General features: G+C 35.7%; 1 protein-coding gene across 23 annotated transcripts in view; it reads left to right on the forward strand.

Annotated features, from left to right (window-relative positions):
* VPS13B (vacuolar protein sorting 13 homolog B) overlaps nucleotides 1-16,426 on the forward strand; it is a 915,151-nt gene that overhangs the window by 508,502 nt on the left and 390,223 nt on the right. For all 23 annotated transcript variants that reach the window (XM_063669399.1, XM_054497603.2, XM_054497598.2 and 20 more), the window contains 2 exons: nucleotides 14,657-14,828; nucleotides 15,825-15,939. In XM_063669399.1, coding sequence (XP_063525469.1) covers nucleotides 14,657-14,828; nucleotides 15,825-15,939 — 287 coding nt within the window. The remainder of the gene's footprint in view (nucleotides 1-14,656; nucleotides 14,829-15,824; nucleotides 15,940-16,426) is intronic.

Raw genomic sequence — 16,426 nt, forward strand, 5'->3', positions numbered from 1 at the left:
TGTTAACTGGGAAGGGAAATCTCAGTTAACAGGAGGTGATTGAGTACGCTGGAGCAGTTGTTGACACCAGTAGGCTTAAAGGGCAGGAGAGAGAGTTTATCAGAACAGGGAATAAATACCCAGACTTCATTCTCCACTTCCGCTGTCTCCTGCCACTGTTTCTCATTTACCGAAACCAAGAAAAAAAAACAACAGAGGACCAGGAAATCCATTCATATTGTTCATATAAATTAACTTCCCAAGCACAGAGGGTAGTGAAGGGTAGAGAGTAGATCTAGAGGGCCAAAGAAGAGATATGTAGCACTTTTCGGTATTAAATTCACCTGGCATTTTATCCAGAATATCTGTGCTGTGGTAGTACAAATGGTAAATGTTCATTTCAGCTTAGTCTCCGTATTGCTAGTATTAAAATTTCTTACTAAGAACTAGTCTTTTTAATCTCACTCTCCTCGTACATATTAACTTCTCAATCCTATCAATTAACTTCTTTGGTGATTTTTTTAAATTGTGGTAAAAAATATACATGGTAAAATTTACCATTTTAACCATTTTAAAATGTACAATTTAGTGGCATTAGGCACACTCACAGTGCGTAGCATAACCACTATCTATTTCTAGAACTTTTTCATCATCCCAGACAGAATCTCTATCCCCATCGAACAACTCTATCTTCTCCTCTCCCTCCATCCATGGTAACCTCTATTCTACTTTCTGTCTCTATCAATTTGCCTATTCTAGGTACTTCATATAAGAAGAATCGTATGGTATTTGTCCTTTTGTGTCTGGCTTATTCTACTTTGTGTAATATATTTAAGGCTCATTCCTTTCTTTGTGTGTATCAGAACTCCACTCCTTTTTATGGCTGAGTAATATTTCATTGTATGTATATAACACATTTAATTTATCTGTTTCTTTGGTGCTGGACGTCTGGGTTATTTCTACCTTTTTGTCTGTTGTGGATAATGCTGCTTTGAACATTGGTGCACAAGGGTTGATGAATTTTTAATGAAATAGTTTTGCCTTGAAGTAATTGTATACATGTTATATTACTTGCACCTGAAAAACCATTTTAAAACTCATGTAGTACCAGAAATAGTATTTAATTTTTTTAACTGTTGAATATGTGGATAACTGATGTATTTGGTTTAAAATGTAGAGGGAGGGGAAAGAAAGTAAATCGAAATGTTTTTAAAGATACTTTATTCGGTGCTGATTTTCTGATTTAGAAGAGCACATTTCTGTCATCTTAATATCATTTGCTTAGTACTATCCTGAATAGTCTAGAATTATAGTAGCACTTAATATTATCCCTTACTGTGTTCAAGCATATTTCAAAATTTTGGCAGAAAATATGGGTCCCAAAGGGGAAAAAAGGGAAAATTCGAATAGTATGTTTAGTTTCTATAGTAACCCTTCAAACAAAAAAAGAATGTTAGTAATTGATTTTCTCTAAGGTGTATGTTTTTATTTCCTCCTGGGGAAAACTAGCTAAACTGTCTGCTACTTTCCTACTCGTTGTTATGAACTCTCTCTTTTCTCCTTTTCTCAGTCTTAACAATTGGCTTCCTCTGACGTTGGTGTAATAGTTTTGTGGAACTTGATAAGTGAGCAAAGATCTTTGTCTTAATTCTGTCAACTTACAGTTGTATTTTCAAAAAAGATTGTCAGACAGATCCTTTAGACCAGCATTTTTATTTTATATACTAGAAAATTGAAACCCAGAGAATTAAAATTTGTGTTACTATGTAGGGACTGGGCTGACTGATATTAGCTTGATTCTAAGTTAGTGGAACCTCTGGAAGAGACTTTGTAAATTTAAGTTCTCTGTAGATTCTGGATATACGCCCTTTGTCAGATGTGTAGATTGCAAAAATTTTCTCCCATTCTATAAGTTGCCTGTTCACTCTGATGAGAGTTTCTTTTGCTGTGCAGAAGATCTTTAGTTTAATTAGATCTCATTTGTCTATTTTGGCTTTTGTTGCCATTGCTTTTGGTGTTTTAGTCATGAAGTCTTTGCCCATTCCGCTGTCCTCAATGGTATTGCCTAGGTTTTCCTCTAGGATTTTTATGGTTTTAGGTCTTACATTTAAGTCTTTAATCCATCTTGAGTTACTTTCTGTATAAGGTTTAAGGAAGGGATCCAGTTTCAGCTTTCTACATAGGGCTAGCCAGTTTTCCCAGCACTATTTATTAAATAGGGAATCCTTTCTCCATTGCTTGTTTTTGTCAGGTTTGTCAAAGATCAGATGGTTGTAGATGTCTGGTGTTATTTCTGAGGCCTCTGTGCTGTTCCATTGGTCTGTATCTCTGTTTTGGTACCAGTACCGTGCTGTTTTGGTTACTGTAGCCTTGTAGTATAGTTTGAAGTCAGGTAGCATGATGCCATCTCCTTTCAGTTTTTTTTTTTTCTTCCACTTAGGATTGTCTTGGCAATGAGGGCTCTTTTTTGGTTCCATATGAACTTTAAAGTAGTTTTTTCCAATTCTGTGAAGAAAGTCATTGGTAGCTTGATGGGGATGGCATTGAATCTACAAATTACCTTGGGCAGTATGGCCATTTTCATGATATTGATTCTTCCTATCCATGAATATGGAACGTTTTTCCATTTGTTTGTGTCCTCTTATTTCATTGAGCAGTGGTTTGTAGTTCTCATTGAAGAGGTCCTTCACATCCCTTGTAAGTTGTATTCCTAGGTATTTTATTCTCTTTGAAGCAATTGTGAATGGGAGTTCACTCATGATTTGGCTCTCTCTTTGTCTGTTATTGGTGGATAAAAATGCTTGTGATTTTTGCACATTGATTTTGTATCCTGAGACTTTGCCGAAGTTGCTTATCAACTTAAGGAGATTTTGGGCTGAGACGATGGGGTTTTCTAAATATACAATCATGTCATCTGCAAACAGGGACAATTTGACTTCTTCTTTTCCTACTTGAATACCCTTTATTTCTTTCTCCTGCCTGTTTGCCTTGGTCAGAACTTCCAACACTATATTGATTAGGAGTGGTGAGAGAGGGCATCCTTGTCTTGTGCCAGTTTTCAAAGGGAATGCTTCTAGTTTTTGCCTATTCAATATGATATTGGCTGTGGGTTCGTCATAAATAGCTCTTATTTTGAGATAGCTTCCATCAGTACCTATTTATTGAGAGTTTTTAGCATGAAGGGCTGTTGAATTTTGTTGAAGGCCTTTTCTGCATCTTTTGAGATACTCATGTGGTTTTTGTCATTGGTTCTGTTTATGTGATGGAGTATGTTTATTGATTTGCATATGCTGAAACAGCCTTGCATCCCAGGGATGAAGCCAAGTTGATCGTGGTGGATAAGCTTTTTGATGAGCTGCTGGATTTGATTTGCCAGTATTTTATTGATGATTTTCGCATCGATGTTCATCAGGGATATTGGTCTAAAATTCTCTTCTTGTTGTGTCTCTGCCAGGCTTTGGTATCAGGATGATGCTGGCCTTATAAAATGAGTTAGGGAGGATTCCGTCTTTTTCTGTTGATTGGAATAGTTTCAGAAGAAATGGTACCAGCTCCTCTTTGTACCTCTTGTAGAATTCGGCTGTGTATCCATCTGGTCCTGGACTTTTTTTGGTTGGTAGGCTATTAATTTTTGCCTCAATTTCAGAGCCTGTTATTGGTCTATTCAGAGGTTCGACTTCTTCCTGGTTTAGTCTTGGGAGGGTGTATATGTCCAAGAATTTATCCGTTCCTTCTAGATTTTCTAGTTTATTTGCATAGAGGTGTTTATAGTATTCTCTGATGATAGTTTGTATTTCTCTGGGATCAGTGGTGATATCCCCTTTATTATTTTTTATTGTGTCTATTTGATTCTTCTCTCTTTTCTTCTTTATTAGTGTGGCTAGTGGTCTATCTACTTTGTTGATCTTTTCAAAAAACCAGCTTCTGGATTTACAGATTTTTTGAAGGGTTTTTCGTGTCTCTATCTCCTTCAGTTCTGCTCTGATCTTAGTTATTTCTTGTCTTCTGCTAGATTTTGAATTTGTTTGCTGTTGCTTCTCTAGTTCTTTTCATTTTGATTTTAGGGTGTCGATTTTAGATCTTTCCTGCTTTCTCTTGTGGGCATTTAGTGCTATAAATTTCCCTCTACACACTGCTTTAAATGTGTCCCAGAGATTCTGGTACTTTGTGTTTTCATTCTTACTGGTTTCAAAGAACATCTTTATTTCTGCCTTCATTTCGTTATTTACCTAGTAGTCATTCATGAGCAGGTTGTTCAGTTTTCATGTAGTTGTGTGGTTTTGAGCTGAAACATCCGCTGTTAGTCTGATGGGCTTCCCTTTTTGGGTAACCTGATCTTTCTGTCTGGCTGCCCTTAACATTTTTTCCTTCATTTTAACCTTGGTGAATATGACAATTATGTGTTTTGGGGTTGTTCTTCTCGAGGAGTATCTTTGTGGTGTTCTCTCTATTTCCTGGATTTGAATGTTGGCCTGCTTTTCTAGGTTGCGGAAGTTCTCCTGGATAATATCCTGAAGAGTATTTTCTAACTTGGTTCCATTTTCCCCGTCACTTTCAGGTTCACCAATCAAACGTAGATTTGGTCTTTTCATATAGTCCTATATTTCTTGGAGGCTTTGTTCCTTTCTTTTCACTCTTTTTTCTCTTATCTTGTCTTCTCACTTTATTTCATTAATTTGATCTTCAATCACTGATATCCTTTCTTCCACATGATTGAAACGACTATTGATGCTTGTGCATGCATCACCTAGTTCTTGTACTGTGGTTTTCAGCTCCATCAGGTCATTTAAGGTCTTGTTTACACTGTTTATTCTAGTTAGCCATTCATCTAACCTTTTTTCAAGGTTTTTAGCTTCCTTGCGATGGGTTCGAACATGATCCTTTTGCTCGGAGAAGTTTGTTATTACCGACCTTCTGAAGCCTACTTCTGTCAATTCGTCAAAGTCATTCTCCATCCAGTTTTGTTCCATTGCTGGCGAGGACCTGCAATTCTTGGAGGAGAAGAGGAGCTCTGGTTTTTGGAATTTTCAGCTTTTCTGCTCTGGTTTCTCCCCTCTTTGTGGTTTTATCTACCTTTGTTCTTTGATGTTGGTGACCTACAGATGGGGTTTTGGTGTGGATGTCCTTCATGTTTATGTTGATGCTATTCCTTTCTGTTTGTTAGTTTTCCTTCTAACAGTCAGGCTCCTCAGCTGCAGGTCTGTTGGAATTTACAGGAGTTCTACTCCAGACCCTGTTTGCCTGGGTATCAACTGCAAATATTGCAGAACAGCAAATATTGCTGCCTGATTCTTCCTCTGGAAGCTTCACCCCAGAGGTGCATCCGCCTGTATGAGGTGTCTGTCGGCCCCTACTGGGAGATGTCTCTTGGTCAGGCTACACGGGCATCAGGTACCCACTTGAAGAGGCAGTCTGTCCATTCTCAGAGCTTGAATGACATGCTGAGAGAACCACCACTCTCTTTAGAGCTGTCAGACAGGGACGTTTAAGCCTGCAGAAGTTGTCTGCTGCCTTTTGTTCAGTATGCCCTGCCCACAGAGGTGGAGTCTAGAGAGGCAGTAGGCCTAGCTGAGTTGCGGTGGGCTCTGCCCAGTTCGAGCTTCCCTGTCACTTTGTTTACTTACTGAAGCCTCAGCAATGGTGGACACCCCTCTCCCCGCCAGGCTCCTGCCTCGCAGGTTGATCTCAGACTGCTGCGCTAGCAGTGAGCAAGGCTCCCTGGGAGTGGGACACATGGAGCCAGGCACAGGGTGGAATCCCCTCGTCTGCTGATTGCTAAGACTGGGAGAAGCGCAGTATTTGGGCGAGAGTGTACCGTTCCTCCAGGTACAGTCTGTCATGGCTTCCTTTGGCAGGAAAGGGAAATCCCCCGACCCCTTGTGCTTACCGGGTGAGGAGACACCCCAGCATGCTTTGGCTCACCCTCCATGGGCTGCACCCACTCTCCAACCAGTCCCAATGAGAAGAACCAGGTACCTCAGTTGGAAATGCAGAAATCACCCATCTTCTGCGTCGATCTCACTGGGAGCTGTAGGCTAGAGCTGTTCCTATTCTGTCATCTTGGAAGTGACTTCGAAATTATTATATACGTAATTTATCTCCTTTATTCTCTTAATGTGACTAATTATATCGATTGATTTTCACATGTTCAACTGACCATGCATTTCTAGAAAAATCCCAATTTGGTTGTGATAGATATTGCTAGATTGAGGTTGCTAATTGTTTAGGATTTTAGTATCTATAGTCATGAGTGATACTGACCATTTTTACCATTTTAAGTATATAATTCTATTGAATTCTATATTTTTTTCTTATATAGCCTTGTCATCTTTTGGTATTAGATTAGAAGATTATACTGTCTTTATAAAGGAGTTAGCAAGTGTTCCCTCTTGTCCTACTCTCTAGAAAACTCTTTTCATTTGAAATTTCTCCTAATCACTATATATTTCCATGTTAAAAAAGTAATCTTAATTGAAAAGGTACTTGGCTATAACACATATCTGATCTAAATTTGAAAGGCTTATTTTATATGTCATTTAGAAAATTATTTGAAGAGAGAGAGAAGGGGTTGGGCGTGGTGGCTCACACCTGTTGTCTGAGCACTTTGGGAGGCCGAGGCAGGCAGATCAGCTGAGACCAGGAGTTCGTGATTAGCCTGGCCAACATGGCAAAATCCCATCTCTACTCCAAATACAAAACTTAGCTGGGTGTGGTGGCGTGTGCCTGTAATCCCGATTCGGGAGGCTGCAACAGGAGAATCGCTTGAACCTGGGAGGCAGAGGTTGCAGTGAGCTGAGATTGTGCCACTGTACTCCAGCCTGGGCGACAGAGCAAGACTCTATCTAAAAAAAAAGAAAAGAAAAGAAAAAGAGAATGAAATGGTAAGGACCATATGGACAAAGGACCCTAATTTAATAATTTTAAAGAGAACATAGAGAAGCATCTTGATCCTTTTTCCATCTCCAACACTGATATAGCTTTGTTCCTAGAAATTAAACTTTATACTATGTATTGATAGAATAATACTTAATGATAAGATAAATATTTCTATCCCACTCCAGTGACCCAATTTATGTCAAGTAAAACTAATGAACATATAGATGCTAAACACATGTAATGTGTTTTTGTTACTGTACAATCATGATTTTATATTACTATAACTTTTTTGGCTTGATTTTTTTGTTGTGGTACAATGTACACAACATAAAATGTACTGTTTTTACCATTTTATGTATACAATTCTATGGTATTAAGTACATTCACATTGCTGTACAACCTTCACAACAGTCTCCAGTATTTTTTCATCTTCCCCAACTGAAATTCTGTATCCGTTAAAAAATAACTCACCATCTTAATATTAAATCTTCCAATGTATGAACACTGGATGTCTTTCCATTTATTTGTGTCATCTTAATTTCTTTTAAAGATATTTCATTATGTCTTTTACTTCCTCAGTTATGTTTATTCTTAAGCATTTTATTATTTTAGATGCTATTGTAAAGGGAATTATTCTGTTAATTTTCTTTCTTTATTGTTTGCTTTTAATGCATAGAAACACAACTGATTTGTGTATGTTGGTGTTGTATCCCACAACTTTGTGGAATTCATTGATTAGTTCTAAAAGTTTTCTTGGAATCTTTAGTTTTATACGTATATGATCATGTCATGTGCTAAAAGACATAATTTTACTTTTTCCTTTCCAATTTGGTTGCCTTTTATTTCATTTTGTCTCCTAATTTCTCTGGTGAGGACTTTAGTAGTTTTTGAATAAATTTTCCAATTTATTTTGAAAATATTAGACAATATTTTAAAGTTTACCATAATTATCTCTTTTTATAATTTTCTTCTCAAGGGAAACCTCTAACATTCTTTTGGCTGTAATTAAACTCTGTACAGATAGCCAAAGACATATTGACAAACTGGCCCTTTATTGCTTTTACTTTTTCCATGTTAGTTGTACTTTTTATACTGTCTTTTTTTCTATCTTAAATATTTGTTAAGTCAAACACTGTAGATTACAAGTAAAATGATTCAGACTGGGAGACTTCCACTGACTCAGAAGTAAAGATGTCAAATAGTGATTATATTGTTTCAGTGCCATACTGGATGTGAAATATAAACTTTCCATCACCATTCATCACTCATTATCTTTATTAAAGGATAACCCCAATTTATTTTAAGTATGGTTCAAAGTAGGTTATAAACATACTCTTCTTCATAATATAGATGTTGAATAATTTTGGAATACTAACTCACATTATGATTAATTTAAATCACATTTATTGTGGTACATGGCATAGAGATGCATATGTTCATTAAGTCACTACATATATTTTTATGTAAATACATGAAACTATATATACAATATGAGTTTGTATTTTCAGTTTCTTTTTTGTCCTTAATCATTTTAAACATAATTGTTTTCTTTTATTTTTAATCAGATCTGGTATCTGAACTTCTTTAGAGTTGAATCTGACCACTTGTTGTTTTCTTAAATCTTGTCCATGCTAGATTGTTTTCTTTGGCACTGTGTAATTTAGTGTTGGGTGTTTCTCATCAATGGAACTTCTTCTATGAAGCCCTTACATGGTGGTTGAGGGCCTGTCCTCTGACAAAGACATTTTATGTGTTTGCTTCTCTAAGGGACTTCAGCAGCTGCCACTAGCCTGGGACCCCTATACTGTTAATCTTACAGCTAGAAGTTTTTTGAAACATTTAGGCAGTATGAAATCAAGCCCTTAAACCTACATGCACTTTAGAGTTGTTTTTAAAAATTATCTGGGGTAACTTTGTTGCCCTACTTAGGCTGAGATAGACATTGCTTTTTTATTGGGTTTATTCTGTTGTTTTTTGAATTTCTTAAATTTTATTCTTAGCTTATTAATATTCAGTATTTTCTTTAAAATGTAAGTTATTAAGACATAGTCCTTTATCATTTGAGGAATTTATAATATTAGTGATGGGGCATGGATGTGCATATAAACATAATTCCAAAGTGGGCTGGGAAATTTAGCCCGTAGTTGGATTACCGTTACTCACAGACAACTTTGTATTATAGAAGGGAGAGCAAAATTTGGGAATACAGCCACCTGTTTCTGCCACACTCACTGTTGGATTGGTTTTAAAGATAAATAAAACTTTATAATTTATGAAGCACATACTACACTGTACTTCAGCTAGATGAAGCTGTCAAATTTTTGTTGAGGTCAGTGGTCTAGAAAGTGGAATATTATATAATTATACTCATTAAAATTTTTATGCTATTTTGCTTATAGGACAGTACAACAATAAAAACTGCCATTAAAAGCACTAACATTAGGCTGGGCGCAGTGGGTCACGCCCATAATCCCAGCGCTTCGGGAGGCCGAGGCGGGTGGATCACGAGGTCAGGAGATCGAGACCATCCTGGCTAACATGGTGAAACCCCGTTTCTACTAAAAATATAAAAACTTAGCCAGGCGTGGTGGCAGGCGCCTGTAGTCCCAGCTACTCGGGAGGCTGAGGCAGGAGGATGGCGTGAACCCAGTAGGCGGAGCTTGCAGTCAGCCAAGATCTCACCACTGCACTCCACCCTGGGCAACAGAGCGAGACTCCATCTCAGAAAAAAAAAAAAAAAGCACTAACATTTTGATGATTCCTCTTCATGACAAGTAAACAAAGCAAACACATACATACGTACACAAGTACACATACTCACATTCTTCCCTTACAGGATACTTTTATAACCTGTATATCTTTGGGAAATTGTTATAGCAACATAAAATCATATTTTGGATCTCTGGGTTTTCAGTAGTTTCAATAAATGTGATTTTAAAGGATTATATTTTGTTGACAAAATTAAATTCCTCTGAGTTGTGATTTTAGGCAAATTATTTAGTGTTTTTTTTCATTTTAACTTTTTCTGTGTATATAAAATGTTTTTGGTAATATCTTCCTTAATCACAGCAGTAGTATAGGAAGTAATTTCAAAGCTGTAGAATAATCTAAAATGCTGAGTGAATACTAGAATATTTATTTACAACTCTACCTAAAGTAAAAATTGATATATTAACTACTCAATGTTTGGAAGCTTAGTGTCATGGCAAAGTGTGACAAGCATTGTTTATTGATTCAAGAATTCAAATTGGGCACATATACACCATGGAATACTATGCAGCCATAAAAAATGATGAGTTCATGTCCTTTGTAGGGACATGGATGAAATTGGAAATCATCATTCTCAGTAAACTATCACAAGAACAAAAAACCAAACACCGCATATTCTCACTCGTAGGTGGGAATTGAACAATGAGAACACATGGACACAGGAAGGGGAACATCACACTCTGGGGACTGTTGTGGGGTTGGGGGAGTGGGGAGGGATAGCATTGGGAGATATACCTAATGCTAGATGACGAGTTAGTGGGTGCAGCGCACCAGCATGGCACGTGTATACATATGTAACTAACCTGCACATTGCGCACATGTACCATAAAACCTAAAGTATAATAATAATAAATAAATAAATAAAAAAGAATTAAAATTGCTTTATTATCAGCATAGTTAAAAAAGTTAAGCATGAAGTGGTTCCTTTTTTAACGTCCAGTAACTGTTGAACATACATTGATAATCGAAAAGTGAATATTGGACTGAGAGGTTGTTTGGCATCAACTTCAGAGTTGTTGACAGAGTTTGCTGTAGTAGCAAAACTCTTGTCAGTTTTTCAGTTATTCAAGTGCAATTAACCTATGCAGTAATCTACCTCAAATTATTATTCAAACAACCGTTTAGATAGTATATTTAGTTTGAATTTAGTCAATTGCTATTTTTAAAATTTGTTGTAATTGTTTTAAAACTCCTGAAAATACTTATGTCAGTTCGTATTTTTCTTTAAATGTTTTTATCCTTAACATTTAGAGAGAAACTTTTATTCGGAATGTAGAAATCATAACATTTAGACTATCATCTTATTTGAATATCTATGGAAAAAATAAAGATATCAAAACAGGTTTAGAAAAATGAAGGTTATTGTTTAGCCATCACATACCATTCAACACAATATTTTGTGTATAAAGCCTTTCCTGTTTCAAAATATTCATATAAAAATGTCTTTAAATTATTGGCTACTTGATTTTTAAAAACTCAGATAGTTTTATCATGTAAATTTAAGCTAATAATCTGAGGTTACCTTACATTTCTTGTGTTACTTATATTAATTATGTATCTGGGGAACACTTTGAAATTGCAGGTTTGATTTTTTTAAATTACAATTTGTATTCAAAAACAATCATTAAAATTTTTAAACATTTTACTATTAAAACATTGTTTTCTTGCTTAGTTGGGTCAAAACTATTGAATATAGAGAACTTACTGTAAATGAATCTAATTTAAGAAAACACATTCTAGGGAAAGCATTAGGAGATATACCTAATGTAAATGACGAGTTAATGGGTGCAGCACACCAACGTGGCTCTTGTATACATATGTAACAAACCTGCATGTTGTGCACAAGTACCCTAGAACTTAAAGTATAATAATAACAAAAAATAAAAAAAAGAAAATAAGCTCATGAAAATAAAAAAAACACATTCTAACAATTGTTTGTATTAAATGGAAGTATTTGTTTATATGATCCTTAGATGATTTATACTTTAAACTATGAGTAATTCTTTTCATGCTGACATGTTGATAGGGAGCACTGTACTTTTGTGCACATATTGCTGCAGCTTCCTGTGTTTCAGTCTGAGTCATGGTAAAGTGGGAAATATGAGTTTGAACCTTAAGTACTGAGCTTAAAACACTTAATTATTTTTTCCCACTCTTGCATTGAAATAGTGGGAGCAAAGGTAGTTGAGACCACAGCAGGGCACTTGTTACTGTTGACTTAAGTACAAACAGTGGTCGAAGTGTTTAGCCCTTTGGGAAGTTTTGTAATTGAACAAGAATGCAGGAGTTATTTTGATAAGATAGAGTAGCCATGGGGCCAAAACTATGATCATCCTTAAGCTGTGAAGCAGGCCAAGGATGAAGGGCTATAAAGTGTTTGCTCTTCCAAATAAACAAAGATAAATTCACCTAGGAAAATAAACTTAGTATTTGGTCAATTTGCAACAAAATGGTAAAAGAATTGAACTGTTTATTTTAGAACTTGGCCTAAGGATGTATGGGGAAATAGTTCAGCATCTCCATTTCTGGCTTGATTTTCACAACAGATTTGGAAACAGAGCAGAAAATTAATGCACAAACATGTTTAACAATACCAAACAAAATGCTGTAAATCCAAAATGAAAACTGAAACTACATGAGGAAGTACAGCAAAGCTTTTACTGAGGAGTGCTTACTAAATTTGCAGCCACAGTTTTCTTAGCATTCTTACCAAGTATACCAAGTAGTGTTAAAAACTGAAGTCTTATTGATTCGAGATGCTATTTTCTCTCAGTTCTCCATCCTTGGAATATGATGTTCTTCTGTCTGTTGGAGGGAGGATTTAATTTAAGCATACTTCTACTCTATAAACCTATCCATAAAGAAAGGCTATATATGTTGCCTTTTATTTAATAAGCATCCTTATCTGGAATTAGTTTGTGCTTTTTGTTAGATGTTGTGTTGCATTAGACAGCTAACCAAAAACCTGATTTTTTTTTATAGCTTCTCAAGTTGTAGGAATTTCTATTGTAGCAGATTTAGAACTACTTATTTTGTAAAAGCGTTTATATGAAAACCCCACAAACAGTGAGCTATTTGCTTTGCTTGGTGTATTTGGGACAAAGAGTAACTATACTGTCTTCAGGTTTAACTCTACAATTTTCTCTAATAGTAAATCCCAGAACACTGTTACTTTGCTATGCTTGGTGCCTAAGTGTTCTTGCAATAAACACTTGCCTGTCATTCTATGAAAATCTTCCCCATTGGGCCCCTTCTGAGGTTGCAGGGAAATTGAATTTTCTTCTGACTGAAAGATGTTATAAAACAATGAGGTTAAAATAAAAGCCTCATGTAGGAGCTGAATATACCTTTGTCTAGATGGCATGTCTGTGGTAATGAGAGCCGGGACTTTGGTTTGTTTTGTACAGGATTTTAATTATCATTCCTGCTTTTAAGTGTTTAGAGATTAGTGGCTTCTGCTCTGACAACCTGTCTATAGAAAATGGAATACTGACCATATTATATTGTCTTTGTTTAAATTTTAACGGGTGTTTTGTTCTGACAGTTGACTACTGGTTATGACTCGTTAGCATAGGAAATTAATATTTTTGTTTGAGACAGTCAAAGCAACAATAAACTATTGGAGATTGAGGATATACAGCAAAACAAAACATGTCTGAAGTTAGAAAGATGAGAAAATGAGAATTCTATAAGAATGTGAGTGAACAATTTCCTAAGCGTTAATTCAACTTGATAATGATAATTATACCTACAATTTATGAACTATTTTCTACGTGTATATTCTTCATTCACATTCATATTGCTATTTAATCTTAACTGTAAGAGATAAATATCACTATAATAACCATTTTACAGAGGAGTAAACAGACTGAAAAGTTAAACTACTTGCCTCAAATCACATGACTGGCATCTGACTTCCTTAACCCAGTACACCATACTGCTTGCCAGACTAAGCTTAACTAAGTATCTGTAACTGATATGTAAATATATGCACATCTTTTAAACAAATAAGAATGTTATATTGTGTTTGATCAGTTTTCAGAGTATATGGGTTTAAGCTTGCAAGTTTTGTTTGCAAGTTTTAAACGGACAGCAAAGTTTGGGATTTTAGGAACCCAATACTTCATAGCTAATCCTAAAAGAACTCAACATATCAATGATTGCAGCATCCCTTCTGCATTTGAGACTGAAGCTGTTCAACTTTAAATAAAAGGGCTTATTTTATTCTGGCCTGCTAAAAGCTGCTGAAAAGACCAAAACAAACAAACAAGCCTTTGACAGCAAGTTCGTTAGCACTGAATTTAGGACCCTATACATATTCAGAGTTCAGTATGTATTTGTTAAATCGGATAAGCTTATGCTCTATTCCACTAAGAAACCTTTAACCATATAAAACATTTTTAAAAATCTATTGTCAAATCTACTAATTTTTAATGTCTCCTTAATTAACATGCAAGGCATGATTAATATTTTGCTGTTTCTTAAACTGATAATCACTTTGCTATAGTTATTCTAGATTCCATTATAAATACTCTATAGAAGGGGTAGACAAACATTTTTCTGTAAAGGGCTAGTTAGTAAATACCTTTAGACTTTGTGGATTGTAGCTTCTCTGTAGCAACTACTCAACTCTGCTGAAAAGAAGTCATATGCAGTCAGTACATGAACGGATTTGGCTGTGATCTAGTAAAAATTTATTCCCCAATACAGACAGATTAGCCCCTTCACTGTAGCTTGCAGACTCTACTCTATAGGAACATACTCACTGGTTTAATCTTAACCTTTTCTAGATCTTAACTACTTTTAGAGGAAGCTGGAAACATGCATGTGCTTTCTAACAATAAAAATCATTTGAGAAGTATATGTTTATATATTAGCATTGTGTATTGGTATTAACATTTATATGATTATCATTTGCATATAAGATGTGAAAAAGTTACAAATAATAATTGCTGATTTTAATTTATAATTTGTATTTTCTGTTATTTTTGCTTATGTTACAAAGTAAGATTTTTTTTTCTCCTCATCCCAGGGAGATTCTATACAAGCAGGTGAGGACTCACCATTCTCAGATTCTGTGACCTTGGAACAAACTACAAGTAATATTGGCGGAACCAGTGGACGTGTTAGTTTATGGATGCAGTGGGTGCTTCCCAAAATTACTATAAAACTCTTTGCTCCAGATCCTGAAAATAAAGGCACAGGTACAGGATTCCTTTTCTTTCTTCCCTCCCTCCCTCTGTCCCTCCCTCCCTCCCTCCCTCCCTCCCTCCTTTCTTTCTTTCTTTCCTTCTTTCCTTCTTTCTTTCTTCCTTTTTCTTTCTTTCTTTCTTTTTCTTTTCTTTCTGTCTGTCTGTCTTTCCTTTTTGACGGAGTTTTGCTCTTGTTGCCCAGGCTGAAGTGCACTGGCGTGACCTTGCCTCACTGCAACCTCTGCCTTCCGGGTTCAAGCGATTCTCCTGCTTCAGCCTCCCGAATAGCTGAGATTACAGGTGTGCGCCACCACACCAGGCTAATTTTGTATTTTTAGTAGATACGGGGTTTCTCCATGTTGGTCAGGCTGGTCTTGAACTCCTGACCTCAGGTGGTCCACCCACGTTGGCCTCCCAAAGTGCTGGGATTATAGGCAGGAGCCATCATGCCCGGCCTGGGTTACTTTTCTTCTTTACTGAGAAGTGCAAATATTAAATGCTATTTTGGAAGAAATATTAAATGTAATTTATTATTGTCATTTATAATTAAATAAGTATTATTAGCTCTAATTCAAGTAATTTCTAGTTGCAGTGCTAGAATGTTGAATCTTATTAACATTAAAGGTTTATGTATACATATTTTCCTTGACTTTATAATACATAAATTTTGTCCTGTTTGTATTAAAATTCATCTAAAAGACCGTGAGAAATTTTCCTCAATGGTCATATTGGTAAATTATAGTATTGTCACTAAAAGTATTGGGAAAATCCTTGACTGATATCAAATATAACACTCCAGACATTAACTGGGCTTTCCACTTTCTTGAAATAAATGTCTTATCTTAATCAACGGGCCTATGCTGATTTGCTTATTATCCTAGAAGCTTTTGTGATCTCAGCGCCTCTGTACATATCCAGCATGCATTTGTCAATGTGAAATGTAAAATAGAAAGTTTTAATATTAATTGTGAAGACTGTGTTGATATTACTGCTTGTTTCTTATTGCAGAGGTTTGTATGGTCAGTGAACTAGAAGATCTCAGTGCTTCCATAGATGTCCAGGATGTATATACCAAAGTGAAATGTAAAATAGAGAGTTTCAATATTGATCACTATAGAAGCAGGTAAATAATGAATAATGAATATAAGAAAATCTGTATTTTTCTTTGAACAAAGTTACCATAAGACTTTTTCTGTTTTAATTTGGCTGGTTATTAAAATAAATACTATACAGGCATACCTCGGCCATATTGAGAGTTTGGTTCCAGACTACTCCAATAAAGTGAATATTTCAATAAAGGAAGTGACAGAAATTGTTTGGTTTCTCCGTGTATATAAAGTTGTGTTTATACTGTAGTCTGTGAAGTGTACAATAGCATTATGTATTTTAAAATGTACATACCTTAATTTAAAAATGCTTTATTGCTAAAATGTGCTAATGATCATCTGAGCATTCAATGAGTCATAATTTTGTTGCTGATGGAAGGTCTTGTCTTGATGTTGATGGCTGCTGACTGATCGGGGTGGTGGTTGCTGAAGGTTAGGGTAGCTGTGTCAATTTTTTAAAATAAGTCAATGATGTCGTTTGCCACATGGATTGAATCTTTCTTT

This window comes from Pongo pygmaeus, chromosome 7, assembly GCF_028885625.2.
Source record: "Pongo pygmaeus isolate AG05252 chromosome 7, NHGRI_mPonPyg2-v2.0_pri, whole genome shotgun sequence".
In the NCBI taxonomy this organism is placed as follows: domain Eukaryota; kingdom Metazoa; phylum Chordata; class Mammalia; order Primates; family Hominidae; genus Pongo; species Pongo pygmaeus.